General features: G+C 40.5%; 5 protein-coding genes and 1 non-coding gene across 6 annotated transcripts; 3 read left to right on the forward strand and 3 right to left on the reverse strand.

Annotated features, from left to right (window-relative positions):
• Nucleotides 1-189: 189 nt before the first annotated feature.
• LOC108807180 (uncharacterized) lies at nucleotides 190-3,614 on the reverse strand. Its single transcript, XM_018579438.2, has 17 exons — nucleotides 3,426-3,614; nucleotides 3,285-3,347; nucleotides 2,986-3,140; nucleotides 2,779-2,892; nucleotides 2,629-2,694; nucleotides 2,445-2,528; nucleotides 2,253-2,339; nucleotides 2,056-2,147; nucleotides 1,900-1,960; nucleotides 1,752-1,811; nucleotides 1,616-1,676; nucleotides 1,406-1,513; nucleotides 1,192-1,310; nucleotides 1,030-1,101; nucleotides 850-935; nucleotides 666-762; nucleotides 190-588 (listed from the first exon to the last, which is right to left on the reverse strand). Exons 1-17 carry the CDS (start codon nucleotides 3,541-3,543, stop codon nucleotides 457-459), a joined length of 1,575 nt encoding a protein of 524 aa, XP_018434940.1. The 5' UTR covers nucleotides 3,544-3,614; the 3' UTR covers nucleotides 190-456.
• Nucleotides 3,615-3,779: 165 nt separating this feature from the next.
• LOC108806350 (uncharacterized) lies at nucleotides 3,780-5,619 on the forward strand. The gene is made up of 7 exons (XM_018578442.2): nucleotides 3,780-4,040; nucleotides 4,281-4,387; nucleotides 4,488-4,529; nucleotides 4,614-4,707; nucleotides 4,982-5,078; nucleotides 5,173-5,276; nucleotides 5,370-5,619. The coding sequence occupies exons 1-7, from the start codon at nucleotides 3,910-3,912 to the stop codon at nucleotides 5,491-5,493; spliced, it is 699 nt and encodes a 232-aa protein (XP_018433944.1). The 5' UTR covers nucleotides 3,780-3,909; the 3' UTR covers nucleotides 5,494-5,619.
• LOC108806349 (ABC transporter G family member 26) lies at nucleotides 5,561-8,492 on the reverse strand. The gene is made up of 9 exons (XM_018578441.2): nucleotides 8,261-8,492; nucleotides 7,899-8,176; nucleotides 7,666-7,821; nucleotides 7,382-7,565; nucleotides 7,033-7,314; nucleotides 6,671-6,955; nucleotides 6,297-6,581; nucleotides 6,117-6,224; nucleotides 5,561-6,025 (listed from the first exon to the last, which is right to left on the reverse strand). Exons 1-9 carry the CDS (start codon nucleotides 8,456-8,458, stop codon nucleotides 5,756-5,758), a joined length of 2,046 nt encoding a protein of 681 aa, XP_018433943.1. The 5' UTR covers nucleotides 8,459-8,492; the 3' UTR covers nucleotides 5,561-5,755.
• A 279-nt stretch (nucleotides 8,493-8,771) lies between these two features.
• LOC108806783 (GBF-interacting protein 1) lies at nucleotides 8,772-11,988 on the reverse strand. Its single transcript, XM_018578974.2, has 9 exons — nucleotides 11,758-11,988; nucleotides 11,204-11,247; nucleotides 10,977-11,046; nucleotides 10,771-10,897; nucleotides 10,452-10,684; nucleotides 10,095-10,344; nucleotides 9,836-9,974; nucleotides 9,305-9,721; nucleotides 8,772-9,227 (listed from the first exon to the last, which is right to left on the reverse strand). The coding sequence occupies exons 1-9, from the start codon at nucleotides 11,939-11,941 to the stop codon at nucleotides 9,015-9,017; spliced, it is 1,677 nt and encodes a 558-aa protein (XP_018434476.1). The 5' UTR covers nucleotides 11,942-11,988; the 3' UTR covers nucleotides 8,772-9,014.
• Nucleotides 11,989-12,108: 120 nt separating this feature from the next.
• On the forward strand, nucleotides 12,109-12,189 carry TRNAL-AAG (transfer RNA leucine (anticodon AAG)). Its single transcript has one exon. It is a non-coding gene; the product is annotated as a tRNA-Leu (tRNA).
• An 89-nt stretch (nucleotides 12,190-12,278) lies between these two features.
• LOC108811827 (heterogeneous nuclear ribonucleoprotein 1) lies at nucleotides 12,279-14,390 on the forward strand. The gene is made up of 6 exons (XM_018583926.2): nucleotides 12,279-12,486; nucleotides 12,569-12,609; nucleotides 12,697-12,860; nucleotides 12,966-13,086; nucleotides 13,171-13,340; nucleotides 13,494-14,390. Exons 1-6 carry the CDS (start codon nucleotides 12,431-12,433, stop codon nucleotides 14,049-14,051), a joined length of 1,110 nt encoding a protein of 369 aa, XP_018439428.2. The 5' UTR covers nucleotides 12,279-12,430; the 3' UTR covers nucleotides 14,052-14,390.
• The last annotated feature ends 275 nt before the right edge of the window (nucleotides 14,391-14,665 follow it).

Genomic DNA, 14,665 nt, shown 5'->3' on the forward strand with positions numbered 1-14,665 from the left:
CGGTTTGCCTATAAAATCGGAACAAATTTAAAAATTGGAATTCTGAACCAATTTTTTAATGTAGTTTTGTTCCTTTGGCATGATTGATTTTATGGACTTTATATCTAGGCCGACTAAACTATTAACAGTGGGCTTATTCTGAGCCCATAACGTATACTTTTGACAACTGCACAACACACCGTTTGTAGATCGCTGAAACGGTAAGACATTTTCTTTATACTGTTTATAACAGCATGATGTTTACATGCCAACAGATAATTTCTACAAAGCTTACAAGATCTCTCATAACATCTCTAACTGTTGCTCAAAAAAAAAAAACATCTCTAACTTTATGCATGGATCCCTTTTGAACCAAAAGGTCTTTCCATACCTTCCTCGATCTCATAAGAGACACAAATGGAACCCTAACTCTCTCTCTCTGTCATCAAGTTGATCTCGAGACGCTTGACTTTTACATCATAAGGCTCGAACCAGACGAGCTGCAAACGCTCCATCCAAGGAGTGTTTCACTGGGTTGGATAAAAAGAAGCCTTGCGACGTTACAAAACTTGATGGTACTAATCTGTCCACTGGATCTACAGAGAACTCCTGTGGAATCAGAGAGACAACTTGTTAATAATATCGACATCTTAAACTAGAGGAAACATATCTAGAAAGATTCTTACAGGATGTCTTAGGAGAAACGCTTCGACTCTTCCTTGATTTTCTTCAGGGTCTATCGAGCAAGTACTATATATCAAGAACCCACCAGGCTTCACCAGTCTTTAAGACAGAGAGAAAAGTATTAGTTAGGTTCCGTATTTCCTCGAGTGACCAATTGAAGTCTATGTACAGGGTGTGTGTGCATACTTGGAGGCAGAATCAAGAAGCTCATCCTGTAGATTCGTAAGCTCTTCCATGTCCTCTAGTTTACGATTCCAACGCAAATCCGCTCTCTACAAACACAGAGAGAGAGAGAGAGGGAACATGTTAAGCTAATTCAACTAATGAGAAAGCAGTTTGATTAGAATTGCTCATGTTATATATAACCTTGGAGAGGACACCGAGTCCAGAACACGGGGCATCAAGCAACACTTTATCATATTGTACCTCTTTTGTTTCCTAAAAAACACATTTGAGTTGGAAGCAAGCAATGTGAGGAGTAGCTTACACACTTGTAAAAGCTCACTTACTCAAACAGTATCAACTCACAGCGAAGACACGGAGATCTGAATGGATAGTTGTGATAAGTCCAGCGACTTGGTGTGATTTTGCTGTCTCCCCAAGAATTCTTAGCCGCCCTTCATTCACATCCATAGCATATATCATACCTGTAATCAACGTGAGTTTGCAAGTTTGAGGATGAGAATAGAATCAAAGTAACAAAACAGATGAATATTAGAACAGTGAGCCTTTGTAAGATTACCTTGGCGTTTCAAGCAAGAGGCCATGAAAAGGGTCTTCCCTCCAGGAGCAGCACATGCGTCCAGTATCCTATCTCCTGGCTGAGGTTTCACCACTGAGACTACTAGTCCTGCAGATATCGTAAGATGGTTTACAACACGGATATTTACGAAGAGGAGACAGTGTCTTCTCACAGGAGCAAGTCCAAATAATTGTGAAAGTAAAAACTAACCTGCACTCTCATCCTGAACAGAACATATGCCTTCTTTGAGTAAGCCAGCTTGCACAACGATCTGTAAAAGAAAATGTCAATAATCAACTTCCAATTGAAACTTATAGAACGCTATTTACGGTGACATTAAAAACACCTGCAATCCTGTTTTGATGCGGACAAACTCCTCCAAGTGTAAGGACAGTTCGTGTGGAACCTGCAGCAAAGGAAAAGAATAAATGAAAATAAGAAAATAGACAATCATGTCCCTGTTTTACGCACTGACACAAATACTAAACGAATACCTTTAAAGAGTTTAGACGCTCCACAAGGTCTGATCTTGTAATGCCCCTTCCCGTATTGGCCCTGATATCATCAGAAAGACAATTATATGAGTGACAGTTGATATAACCTTTCTTTCCTTACTGTGAAAGAAAAATAAAAATTCTTGGAGATAAAACCTTAAGCTGAATCCAGGATCAGTGTTGTTCCATGTCATGAGCTTAGTGGCTTCATCCAACCCTAGATACTTTACCCATCGCCTAACCATCCACTGGTAAAAGGAAAGGAATTTTAAAATAAAAGGAGGCCTCATTGCATCATATTAAAAAAACGAAAGAAAAGATGAGGTTATAGGCAGCTGTAGGAACACACTTACAACGGGGTGGGAATGAAGTGTAGCAAGTGCACGCGCTTGTGCACGATCATCCCCTTCCACTTTGGGTAATGGAAGGGCATCTTTTTCCTGCAGACACCTACGTCAGGACTCATTATATTATAAGCTTTTTCTTTTTGTATTATAAGCTCTCGAGCCGAGCGAAAGAGAAAAAGTTAAAGAAAAGAGAAACACCTTAAGAGTGACAAGCTTACGAAGAATCCCATTGACAAGATCTCCAGCACCAGGTCTTAGTGCAATCTTCGCAAGCCTTACGTTCTGTAAAAATGAGACGAGGAAAACAACAAATGACACTATCAGATGAAAAGCCTACAACTCACTAAGCATAAATGAAGTTTGGAACTTTGGTGTATTATACCTCATCTACAACAGCGTATGCTGGCATATCAAGCTTAATGATCTCATAGAAACCAATGCGGAGAATCTACAACAGAGAGAGAGAGAGAGAACAAGGTTATAGAAACCTCAAGGCAGACTTTTAACAAATATAATTCACACTTATTATTACCTGCAAGAGAAGAGGTTCCATATTACGAAATGTCCTTTCGTTGTGGCAAAGGGAACCAATGAGGTGATCAAGGTACCTCCTCCACCTTATTGTTCCTCCAACAACATCAGTAACCTAAAAGTGTGTGTTTTTTTTTGCAGATAACTAAAAGCTTTTAGTAAAAAACCACAGTTTTTAAATACTGAATGGTGGGTGAAACACACAAACCAGTCTAAGATCCCGGTCATCCAAATCGCGTGTCCGAAAACCGATTGTTCTCTCGACATAACTCATCTCATTACTCCCAGAGCCTTTGCCTTTCTCATTCAAAAGATCAGCAAACGCACCACCGAACTCGATTCTCATCAGTCTCACCGCAGATACTGTTATAAGTTTGCACAAAACAGAGACTTTATTTATTTTTAATAAGATAATAATGCACAAAGACTCTCCATAAACGTGACAAGTCTAATTCAACCAGTGTTTTAAGAACTAAAAGGAAAGGATTAGTCTTTGTCTTTTATTACCAGCTCTATGTGGAGAAACCTCCAAATTCAGATTCTGTGGTTTCCGCACTGGAGTTACCGGACCTGCATAATTAAAGAGATTTTTTGGAGTAAAGCATAGAGATTTGAAGACGGAACACAGTGTAGGAACAATGTTTTTACCTCTCTGACGACGCGTAAATGGTTTGCGAGTCTTTTGGGTTCGCTTGAACGAGTCTGGAGAAGAAGCTTTCTGCGTTTCGGCAGAGAGATAGACGCGAAACGAGAGCAGTTGCGCCATGGATGGATTCTCTCTCTCTCTCTATCTCTCTCTTAACTGGTTTTTACATATGTGAGAGCTTAAGCCAAAACCTGCAGTTTTGAACATTATCGTATTTTCAGAACGAAACCTTCTCTACCAGAAAGAGGATTTAATTTTACACTCCATTTAAGACCAGGGCAAAACGGTCATTTGTGTAACAGTGTTCTAAATGACTGATTCGGGTGGTTTGGTTCCGGGTCGGTTAATGTCGAGTCGGTTCGGGTTTCAATATACACCTCTCTAAAAATCGATTAATCGAAAACTTTTGACTCTCTTCTCTCTCTCGATCAATCGATTTTGGTTGATTCGTCTCCTTGATTTGGGAATTAGGGTTATTATCCGAAGATGACGACTGCAGCAAGGCCAACGTGGGCACCGGCCAAGGGAGGTAACGAGCAGGGTGGTGCTCGTATCTTCGGCGCCTCTCAGAAGTATTCGTCTCGTGATGTCGCCGCTCATACAACTCTAAAGCCTAGGTGAGAGCTTCGTCAAAAAACTTGTTCTTTTTCCTTCAATTCAATACGATTACATCTGAATCATAATCGAATTCATCTTTGATTGATGAGATTCTAGGGTTTATTTATTTCAATATAGTAGTATCTGTGGAAGATTTGATCTTTTAGGGTTTAGTTCTGCTTTTGAGATTTGATTGTTTATGAGATGTATGTATCGTAACGCGTCTTGTTTTTTCTTGTTTTTTTTTTGGGTTGGGGCAGGAGGGAAGGGCAACACACTCAAGAGGAAGTGCAGAAGAAGAACCTTCGTGACGAGCTTGAAGAGCGTGAGAGGAGACACTTAGCTTCCAAAGACAAATCCTACACTGGTAAATTTGAAGCCTTTTTCGATATGATTTTTTTTTGTAAAGCTTCTTCCTTTGTTTCTTTCAGTAACGAGGTATTGTTTCTTTTTTTTTTTGTCATTAGATGATAGAGACCGCAGGAGAGGGAATCAGCTATTACTGGAAGGTTAGTGAAAATCACTTTTTTAAAAAAAAATTGATTATATGTAGTTTGATCATATGTTTTCTAACTTTGATATCCTGCTTTTAGGCTCTAAAAGGGACCCTGAAGATCGGATTGTTCCTCGCAGTGTAGATGCTGATGATTCTGATGTTGATATCAAAAGTGACGATGAGGATGATAGGTAACTATTCTTTCATTTCTTGTCTTCCTATTCCAGTTCTTTTTTGTTTGTGTGCGCTTTTTAGATTTGGCTAAAGACTCTTTGCTAGGGATGTACTCAATGCTTTTCATCTGAGCCATGGTTTTGGGAATATGCAGTTGTTGATTCTGTGCTAAACTTTAGGGAAAATGTTTTAACTCCTTGTTATCTTTTTCGAGAGTTTTTGATGAATTATGTCAACTGAAAGAGTCATAATTTCCTTCAAGTTATCTTACGATATGTTTGTCTTTGTTAGTGATGACGAAAGTGACGATGATGAGGATGACACTGAAGCTCTTATGGCTGAACTCGACCAAATAAAGAAAGAAAGAATTGAGGAGAGGCTCAGGAAGGTATGTCTTCTTTTCTGTGAGATGATTTTGCTCCGATCAAACACATTAACATAACGGAAGTTTTGTCTTAATATGTGTTATTTACCTTTTTCAGGAAAAACAGCAGCAGATGGAAGAGCTAAACGCCAAAGAAGAGGAGCTTCTCAAAGGAAACCCACTGCTTAACACCACTCCCACTTCGTTTAGTGTCAAAAGAAGGTTAGCATCTTTTGAAGTCTTGTGTCTTCATGAATCTTGGGATTATATTAATTCTTGGAGGCAGATACTAAAAACTAAATTTCTTCATTTCAGGTGGGATGATGATGTGGTGTTCAAGAATCAGGCACGTGGAGAAATGAAAGCACCAAAGCGCTTCATCAATGATACAATCAGGAATGACTTCCACAGAAAGTTCCTACACAGATACATGAAGTGATTTGAACAAGAGTGTTATTTGTTGCTAAGCCTCTTTATTCTGTCTGGGTTTATGTTGTCTCTTGTACTAATACTGAACCCAACTTCTTATTGTTTAATATAAAAAAGCTTATGCGTTTGAATTTAATGCTATTTCTCAGATTTCTACTAGATTCTTATCTATCACTGACACCATTGGCACAAAACTGGAAATAGCCTGATAGAGTCGTTTCTGATCTCTGTTACATATATTTTTGGTCTCTGCAGTTCTCACTTGTTCCTTTTCAAAGATGACAAATGCTTATTTTCTTGCGAAGGCAGAAGTATGTGCAAAGACGGTAGCCAAATGCCATGCCAAGCAGAACCCACAGTTCTTCTAGACCACCATTCAAGTTAACTGTGTCGAAGGATGATGAGCTCTGCAGTGTCCTGCAGCCGCCTTTGCTCGCACAATCGAAAACTTGGTCCCCTGTGTACTGAACTTTCAAAAGCAGTCTGAAGCCGTAGTGCATGAAGGACAAGTACTTCAGCCACTGCATGAACTTGGGTATGTGCTGCAAGGTGCATCAAGTAGTTAGATTTTCAAAAACAGCATGTAGCTATGATTCACTACAAAGAGCAATCCATCCAAGTTATGATTTGCACCTGAACATAGTAACCTCCTGTTAGAAGAAACATCATTAGTACCAAAGAGGCGATCATACCAGCCCTCTTAATGCTCAACACCGAAGCTCCTAAGAACTCTCCTGCACCCTGCAGTTACATTGGAATGAACATATGTTTCAGTCTCAGAAACTGAGTGGTCTCAAGCTTTGTTATGCTTACTTGGCTAGTTATGGCTATAAGTAGTATTGTCAACACGGTGAAAAGGAAGCAGGGGACTGTCCTACTGAACCCAGCCATGAAGTAGACAATGATCATGAAGAATGTAGGGTACAAAACGTGTGCCACCATATCACATAGTGTACTGCATACGTAGTACACGCTTAGCCTGTACATGTCTGCTTTTCTTTCTTTCACCAGGTATATCTTCTCGAAGGGGAACACATAAACTGCTCCAAAGAGCGATGAAGATGTCCAGAAGATGCAGATATAGAACATCAAACCAACCTGCAGTACAAGCTTATTAGATAATCAGGAGGCCTATAGCTTTAATACAAACGCAAAAAAAAAAAAAAAAAACTTTGTAGTTTCATTACTTGGTCTCTAAGGTGTGCCTCTGTGTCTGTCTTTGATTTCCACCAGAGTAGACCCAACACAACGGCCACGCCAAGTGACTGAACTAGCCTTAGCATATCAAAGTAATCTCTACGCCGCTCTCTGAATGTTCTTCTGAATATAATCATGAACTGATCCCACCATGAAAGCGTCCAGTCCTTCTTCACTTGGATTGCTATTTGAAGATGCTCTGGAGCCTTTGTATTTCTATGGTTTTCTTCCTTCTCTTTTGGCTCCAAGTCTGTCTTGTACCTTAGTTGCAGGTACTGCAGTTACAACACAAGAACTGAGTCCCATTAGATACACAAGTTATATAGTTTTATGACTCCCATCTCATCCTTACTTTCACAATCACGTTCTCAGAATCAGGTTGGGAGGTTTTTGTAGCCAATAGTTCTTCAGGGAGGCTAATGTCTGACACCTGTCCGGTTGCCAAGTCTAGCAAAAACTCTGCTGGGTTCATTGCAATTTCAGGTAAGATTCTCAGAGATGAGAAGTACTCCATAGCTTCTCTTGCTTTGCCATAGTATGCAGGGTGGCCTTCTGAGATCAGTAGGAGCTTGTCAAACATGTGAAACATTCTGCTTGAGGGTTGGTGAATTGTTGTAATAACAGTCCTTCCTGCCTGCAAAACCAAAAAATAGAATCTTATGCTTTCTATATCTGTTTGCAGGTAATAAAAATGATGTCACCTTAGCCACTCCTTGCAGAATATGAAGAAGCTTGGTGGCAGAAGTGGAGTCAAGTCCAGAGGTTGGCTCGTCCAGAAGCAACAAGGAAGGATCTACGAGAATCTCGTATGCTATACTCGTTCTTTTCCTTTCTCCACCTGATATTCCCTTGACAAAACCTCCTCCAACTCTTGTGTGACGGCATCTTTTAAGGGTTATTCAAGAATAAAACAGTTTAGTGTCTACAAGATATGTGTCTGGTCATCACCAATATATCATCAAGCACATGTTTGAAGAGAATGTACCTTTCAAGGCCAAGCTCTTTGATAATCATCTCCACTTTAGCGTACTTCTGTTCCTTGCTCATGTTACTTGGAAGTCTCAAGAACGCAGCGAATGCCAAGGTCTCTTCCACAGTAAGTTGTGGCAGCAGAACATCATCTTGTGTAACGAATCCAATTCTGGAAAAGAAAAGGATCAAATATGAGCGAATATTGAGAAACTGAGCAACTTTGCATGCGTGTGTCAGATATCTTACCTTCTCTTGACAGAGGGACTGTAAGGAATGTCATTGTAAGTAAGCTTCCCTTTGACATTATCTGTCAATCTTCCTCCCATTATTTTCAAGAGAGTAGTTTTTCCACTACCGGAAGGACCCATTAGTGCTAGGATTTCTCCTGGACCTGTGCTTCCTGTAATACCTTTCAAAATGTGCTTGTACCCGTCTGGATCTTGATTAGTATGTGTCACCACCTTCGACACCATTGTTTTCAAGCTAGCTTGGATGTTTCTCACCTTATACTCCACATCTTCAAACTGCAGCTAATAACCCAATGAGCCTGTCTTGTAGCCTGAAACAGAAAGTAAACAGAAACCAAGGAGAGAGAGAGATGGAGGGACCTTGAGGAAGATGGGAAGAGGGGCATCTTCATGAGGATAAGGAGAAACGAATTCTTCATGGATGTCAATTTCGGATGAGTATTGGTTTCTGAGGTAAGCTTGGGACATGAACTCCATGTTGTGAACTATGCCATTGCTTCCTGAAATCTGCATTACATGGTTGTCTTCAAGTTCTTCTGTAGATCTTTTGATCTCCATTTTTTTTTTGGGTTAGTCTTGTGATGCAAGGAGTTGTTCTTAAGGTAGGGCATTGTTATATAATGGAATGAAGTGTGTGGATCAACTGTGTCAAACCTGAAACTTTCTTACTTTTTGTGTTCTCTTTTTCTTTCCTTCTATCATGGTGTTAGTTTGGTAGAACACATTCTTTAAATGCCTCTTAGTTTAATGGAATTAAGTTTTTTTTTTAGTTTATGCTGTGTTGACTTGCACAAGAAAATGAGATATCAAAGTTGATTACTTTATGGCTTTCATTGTTAAGGTGTAGAATGAGTGTAGTACAATGCTCAGATAATGAGAACTTGTTTATATTTGTAAAGTTCGGAAGAATTACAAACGAACCAGACATCATCTGTTTCAAAAAGTACTACACATGGATGTCTACTAAAGAACCAAGACACCATTTCTCTCTCTCTGGTCACACACTAACTTCATCTTTGGGGGTGATGTTTCCTAACTATTTACGCATAGAATCACTCAAAAATCAAGACTTGAATATATCTTCTTACCAATCTGAAATGTATCTCTGCTTGACCTAGTAGTTGTTGTTCATATTCGTGGGTGCAGCTTGAGATTGCTGATTAGGTATGAGCGGGGGTCCTATGGGTTGTTCGTTCACTGGAGCCTGCAGTATGGGCTGTGTTTGTTGGTATATTCCTGTGAACCCAGCCTGCAAGGTTGGGAAAGCTAATGGCTGGCCCTGAAGGGATAAGTTGTACATGGCACTAGCCTGCAGGTTAGCTAGACTCTGCGCACATGGAAACTATGTTAACGTCTAGCATAAGACGCAATGAGTGAGAGAGGAGAGACGGTAAAAAAACTAACCATTTGTCCAGTTATGTAGTCTTCCTTCTTTTCTTCCTTGTTGGTAGATTCTACGGTGGCTGCTGATGGGATGTGGTTAAAAGCAGCTGCGTACGAATCATACGGTGATGGAAATGTGATAGGTGGAGTGTTTCCGATGTTAGTTCCTGATTTGATCTGAGGGAGAGGGAGTTTATCTCCAGGAGGTAGTGGAGCATCATCTTGAGGCGGTAAGTAAGACTGTTGTTGGTACCCGTTTGGGCTCAAGAACTGGTGAATGTATGGTTGCGGCATATAAAAGGGTGGTGGATAATAGAGACCGTAAGGGAAAAAGTTTAGAGGGTATTGTTGTTGTCTGAAAAGGTTCATTGCCTGTTGAGAGGCTGCTATGGAACACTGATCAGGGTAGGAGATAGGTGTACCATCACAATTTGCAGCCTGCAATTATCAACAATATATAAAAGTCAGTGGTTAAGCATTGTACTCAAATACACTAGCAAGAAAGGTTGGCCTCATGATGACATTGTGTGTGGCCTCTTGAACACAACTGACCTGGTGAATGTCTTTGATTGGTGAAGACTCCTCATTCATTTTATCTACTTCGGAACCTTCTACAAGTTTAAGCTCGGTTTCAGATACTGCATTTGAAATATCATGATCCTTATCTTGAGAAATAGTTGATATATCTTCCCTGCAAACCAAATTATTGTATACGAATATTCACTCATATGAGACATTTGAGCTGTTCATGAGAATGTAGAAGCAAACAACACTGTAATATATTTACTTAAAGTAGATGTCATTCACTAACCAATCTGAATCCCCATAGGCTGCTGTCCCATGGGAAGACTTGATCGTGGAGTCATCACGCCCAAAAGTAAAATTGTCACAAGGTGTCTCTTTGACAAAACTGGAATCGAAGCTTCCAAACGTCAGACCATTTTCAAACATTTTGGCAACCTGAAGGTGGACAGGGAATGTTACATGGGGCCGTTCACCAACATCTGACTTCAGAAGCGATTGATTATTGACTTTATGGGCTGCAGCCTCACTCCTAGTGACTGTTCCAAGAAGGGGAAAAAAAGCCAAAGGTCGAATCAAATTAGTCTCTGCAATCGAACTCAGGAAACATTCTGAAGCCCATAACCTGCTTAAGCTAGAAGAATACCTTGATCTGACTGGCTACCGAAATTAGAAGTGGCTGATTGCTGAGCAGAAGTAGATGATTGCTGTGAGCTCATAGAAGATCCATCTACAGCATATTGAGTATTGTTTTGTACAACAGAATCTGAAACGGGTACAGTTTCACTTGCTTTAGACTTCGTCAGCTCAGCAACATCATCGGAAGAGGAAGTAGACTTGGAGGAAGGATGTTCTTCTGTAATATTTCGGTTAGACGCCCTGAAAAAAAAAGAATAATGCTTTAGGAGGCCCATATCCAAACTGTAAAAAAAAAATAGAAGGAAAGATATGTATGGGATACTTACTTAATGGAACAAGGTAGTGTGTCGGTTGATGCTTTGCTAGGAGCAGGCGAAGCAGCTCCGGAACCTCTCATACTGTGATTAGCTCCACTCTGCCTTCTAAAACCTCCACTTCTTCCATTATTAGCAGCTGAAAATCAACAAAGAGATAAGTTAAGGGACGTGAGAAATTACATAAGTTAAAAGAGTATTATGTAGAGAACAATCACCAGTGTAATTTGAAGCGAAGTTCCTCCGACCATTCCTGCCCGCCTTTTCTTGTGTTTTCGGCACTAAATTCTGCAAACAGGGCAGGACACATTAATCATGAATTTCCCACAGAGGACACACCACAGATTGTGATAACTGATAACGCAAGTTATAAGAAAGAAACATTTTTGCAACAGGAAGGGATTCATCATAACAATAACAATGAGAGAGAGAGAGAACCTCTTACCTCTTTCTTCCTCTCCCGTTTGCTTCTCACCTCATGAAATGTATCTGAAAACATTCCAAAAGATCATATGAGTACATGGCCCAATCATCAACTAAAGTGCCACCAAAACCAAAGCCATAAATCACTATGTTGATCTAGAAATCCAAAACTTGTAATCACTCACTCATCACAATCAGATCTTTTTTTTTTCAATCTCTTTTTACCGTTCCATCATCTTACAGAGAAAATCTGTGAACACTAACTACTAAACAACAGTTCCTAGTCATAAAAACCAAAAATTCAGAATATTCCATATTAGTAGTCAAAAAGATTCCTACTTTGAACATTCCCAGGGCACATCGATCCTAACCAAACCAAACACAATTCGCATACAAACTTTATCCCGACACAATCACATCATCTTCCCAAACACAAAACCAAAACCCCTTGTCGAACTATTAACATAACAAAACAAACTTTTAAAAACCCTAGGAGAAGCGCGAGCTCAGTTAATTAAGCAGAAAACAAAACCCTAATGCAGAAAGCCTAAAGGGAAGGGGGGGGGCAAAATTAACCTAGAAAGAGGAGCTTCTGAGCGGTCTCATGAGGATCGTTGAAGCAATCCTTGAAGACGGAGAGGATATCCTCGTCGGAATGTTGTTTCCCTGTGTAGTCTCTGATGCTCTGAAAGGTCTCACGCAGATCGGCCGGAATCGAAACCCTAGAGCCCGCCGCATCGCCGCCGTTGGTGGTAGTCATGTTTAGGTTTTAGAGAGAGAGAGGAGGGAGGAGAGAGGAGTAGAGAGTAATGGGAGGGAGAGATGACTTGAAGAAAAGACTTCATATATAGTCCGTATAAAATTACCGCTCTCTATACGCTGACGTTACTAGTACATATAAAAGATACGAAGACGTGGAACAACAAGGTTGATATGGCCGAGTTGGTCTAAGGCGCCAGATTAAGGTTCTGGTCCGAAAGGGCGTGGGTTCAAATCCCACTGTCAACATTAATTTTTTACTTTTTAGACCTCCCTTAAAAATCAAAAATGGAAAATTGTTTTTTTTCTCTTCATTCCCTTATATATACGAAGTGTGGCGTAGGTATCTCAGATCTACGATCGAATCAGCTCCGCAGCTCCTCCAAACAAAAAAAAAAAAGAAAAAGAAAAAGAAAAAACCCTAAGCTCTCTCGATCTTTCTCTCGGGATCTAAGCTTCTCGTTCAAATCATAAACACTCGAGAATCAAGATGGGGTCCAGATCTCGCAACGAAAACTTTCAATCCGGCGATGGCGCTAGCCCAGGGTAACCTTCTCTCCTTCTCTCCCTCTCCTTTGTATCTTTCTGTTGTAGCAGATATTGATGTTTTGGATTCCGAATCTCGCAGGAAAATATTCATCGGAGGATTACACAAAGACACCACTAACAGTAAGTCCCCTCCCCCTTCTTCTTCTCGTTGCCTATCTGTTAGTGATTGGATTTGGATTTTGATGTTGACTTTTTGACTGCTGGCAGCTGAGTTCAATAAGCACTTTGGAAAGTACGGAGAGATTACAGACTCGGTGATAATGAGGGATCGGCACACTGGGCTACCTAGAGGTTTCGGTTTCATCACCTTTGCTGATCCTTCTGTTGTCGATCAAGTCATCGAAGACACTCATACCTTCAATGGCAAACAGGTCTCTCTCTCTCTCTCTCTCTCTCTCGTTGTACTAATATTATATGGGATGTTAGTTAATTAATAAGCATACAATGTTGATCAATAGTTTGTTTGTTGGAACTAGGTTGAGATCAAGAGGACGATTCCGAAAGGTGCTGGTAGTGGTGGTGGTGGTGGGAATCAGTCTAAGGATTTCAAGACTAAGAAGATTTTCGTTGGTGGTATACCCTCTTCTGTTACTGAAGGTATAAATAAAGTTCATCTTTTTCTCATGAGTGTTATTGGTTTTTTTTTTTTTTGGTGCTTGCTTATTGTTTGTGTTGTTTTAGATGAGCTTAAGGACTTTTTTGCCAAGTATGGGACCATAGTGGAGCACCAGATTATCCGAGACCATGAAACAAACAGGTCTCGAGGTTTCGGTTTTGTGATTTTCGACAGCGAGGAGGTTGTTGATGAGTTGTTGTCCAAAGGAAACATGGTCGACATGGCAGACACTCAGGTAAAAAGCTTTGTTTGAATTAGGTCTTAAAAATTGTATTGCACGTTAAGCTTAGTACTACCCATTAGCTTGCCATAGTAAGCTAGAAACACCCTTGGTATTAGTTTGGCAACCGTTAGCGTAGCCTAGGTTAATTAAGTTGCTTTGTTGTAGGTGGAGATCAAGAAAGCCGAACCAAAGAAATCTTCGAACCTTCGTTCACCTCCTTCTTATGGTAGTCACCCTAGAGGCCGTTCTTCCTTTAACGATAGTTATGGTGGCGCTTACGGTGGACCTTACGGAGGTTTTGATGGAGGGTATGGTCCTCCTCCAGGTCCAATTAGGTCGCATGGAGGTCCTCCTAGTAGGTTTCCTGGGGGGTATGGGTATGGTCGTGGCGGTGTAGGCCCTGAGTTTGGAGGAGGGTATGGTGGCTATGGGGGTGCTAGTTTAGGTTACAGGAGTGAACCACCCCTTGGCTATTCTAGTCGTTTTGGACCCTATGGCAGCGGGTTTGGTGCTGAGGGTTATGGAGCCGGTGGTGGTGGTTATGGTGGTGGTGGATATGGTCGTGGAGGAGGGGAAGGCTACGGGGGATATGGTGGTGGCCCAGGTTATGGTGGGGGATATGAATCAGGTGGCCCAGGTGGAAGTTATGAAGGAGCAGGTGCTCCTGGTCCATATGGCAGAGGTTATAGTAGCAGTAGTCGATACCATCCATATGCAAGATAGGCTCGAAACCGTTCAGATCCTTTTGGTAGACGCTATTTCTCTAGATTCGCGTAGGTGCATGCTATAGAGGAAACTAGAGTTATCTCATGTAGCGGCCACATCAGGAAGGATTTGATAAGGACAGGGAAGAGCATCTTAAAGTTTTTAATTGCCATATTAGACATATTCTAGTTTGTGTGTGTTATGTTTAACTTAAGTTTTGCTTCTTTTCTATCTCTCAGACTTAGATTGTGTTATCTAGACTTTAGCATATTTGGGATTTGGAGTGTATTTGTCACTGTCATAAGAATGATCAGCTGGTAGTCTCTTGTTAGATGATCAGTAACTCGCTTTAAGTAACTCTATCCCTTGCTTAGTAGTTTGCGTTATCGTAAGAAATAGCTTAAGAACCTATGCACAAAGTGAATTCATCTTTCTTTAGCGCTCAAGTTTGAAGTCTTTCTTTGGTCTAATCTTACCTTAGGTTTTATTTTTGAAATACTAAAAGCTAGAACAAGGTTTTATTCAGGAAAACTGGTAACGTAAGTCTTAGCTACATTTTAGTTCTTGGTTGTTTACTTGATAAAATAACAAAATTTTGTTGTCCTACATGTCAAAATAGGCCATGGTTGTTT

This window comes from Raphanus sativus, chromosome 6 (assembly GCF_000801105.2).
Source record: "Raphanus sativus cultivar WK10039 chromosome 6, ASM80110v3, whole genome shotgun sequence".
Taxonomy (NCBI): domain Eukaryota; kingdom Viridiplantae; phylum Streptophyta; class Magnoliopsida; order Brassicales; family Brassicaceae; genus Raphanus; species Raphanus sativus.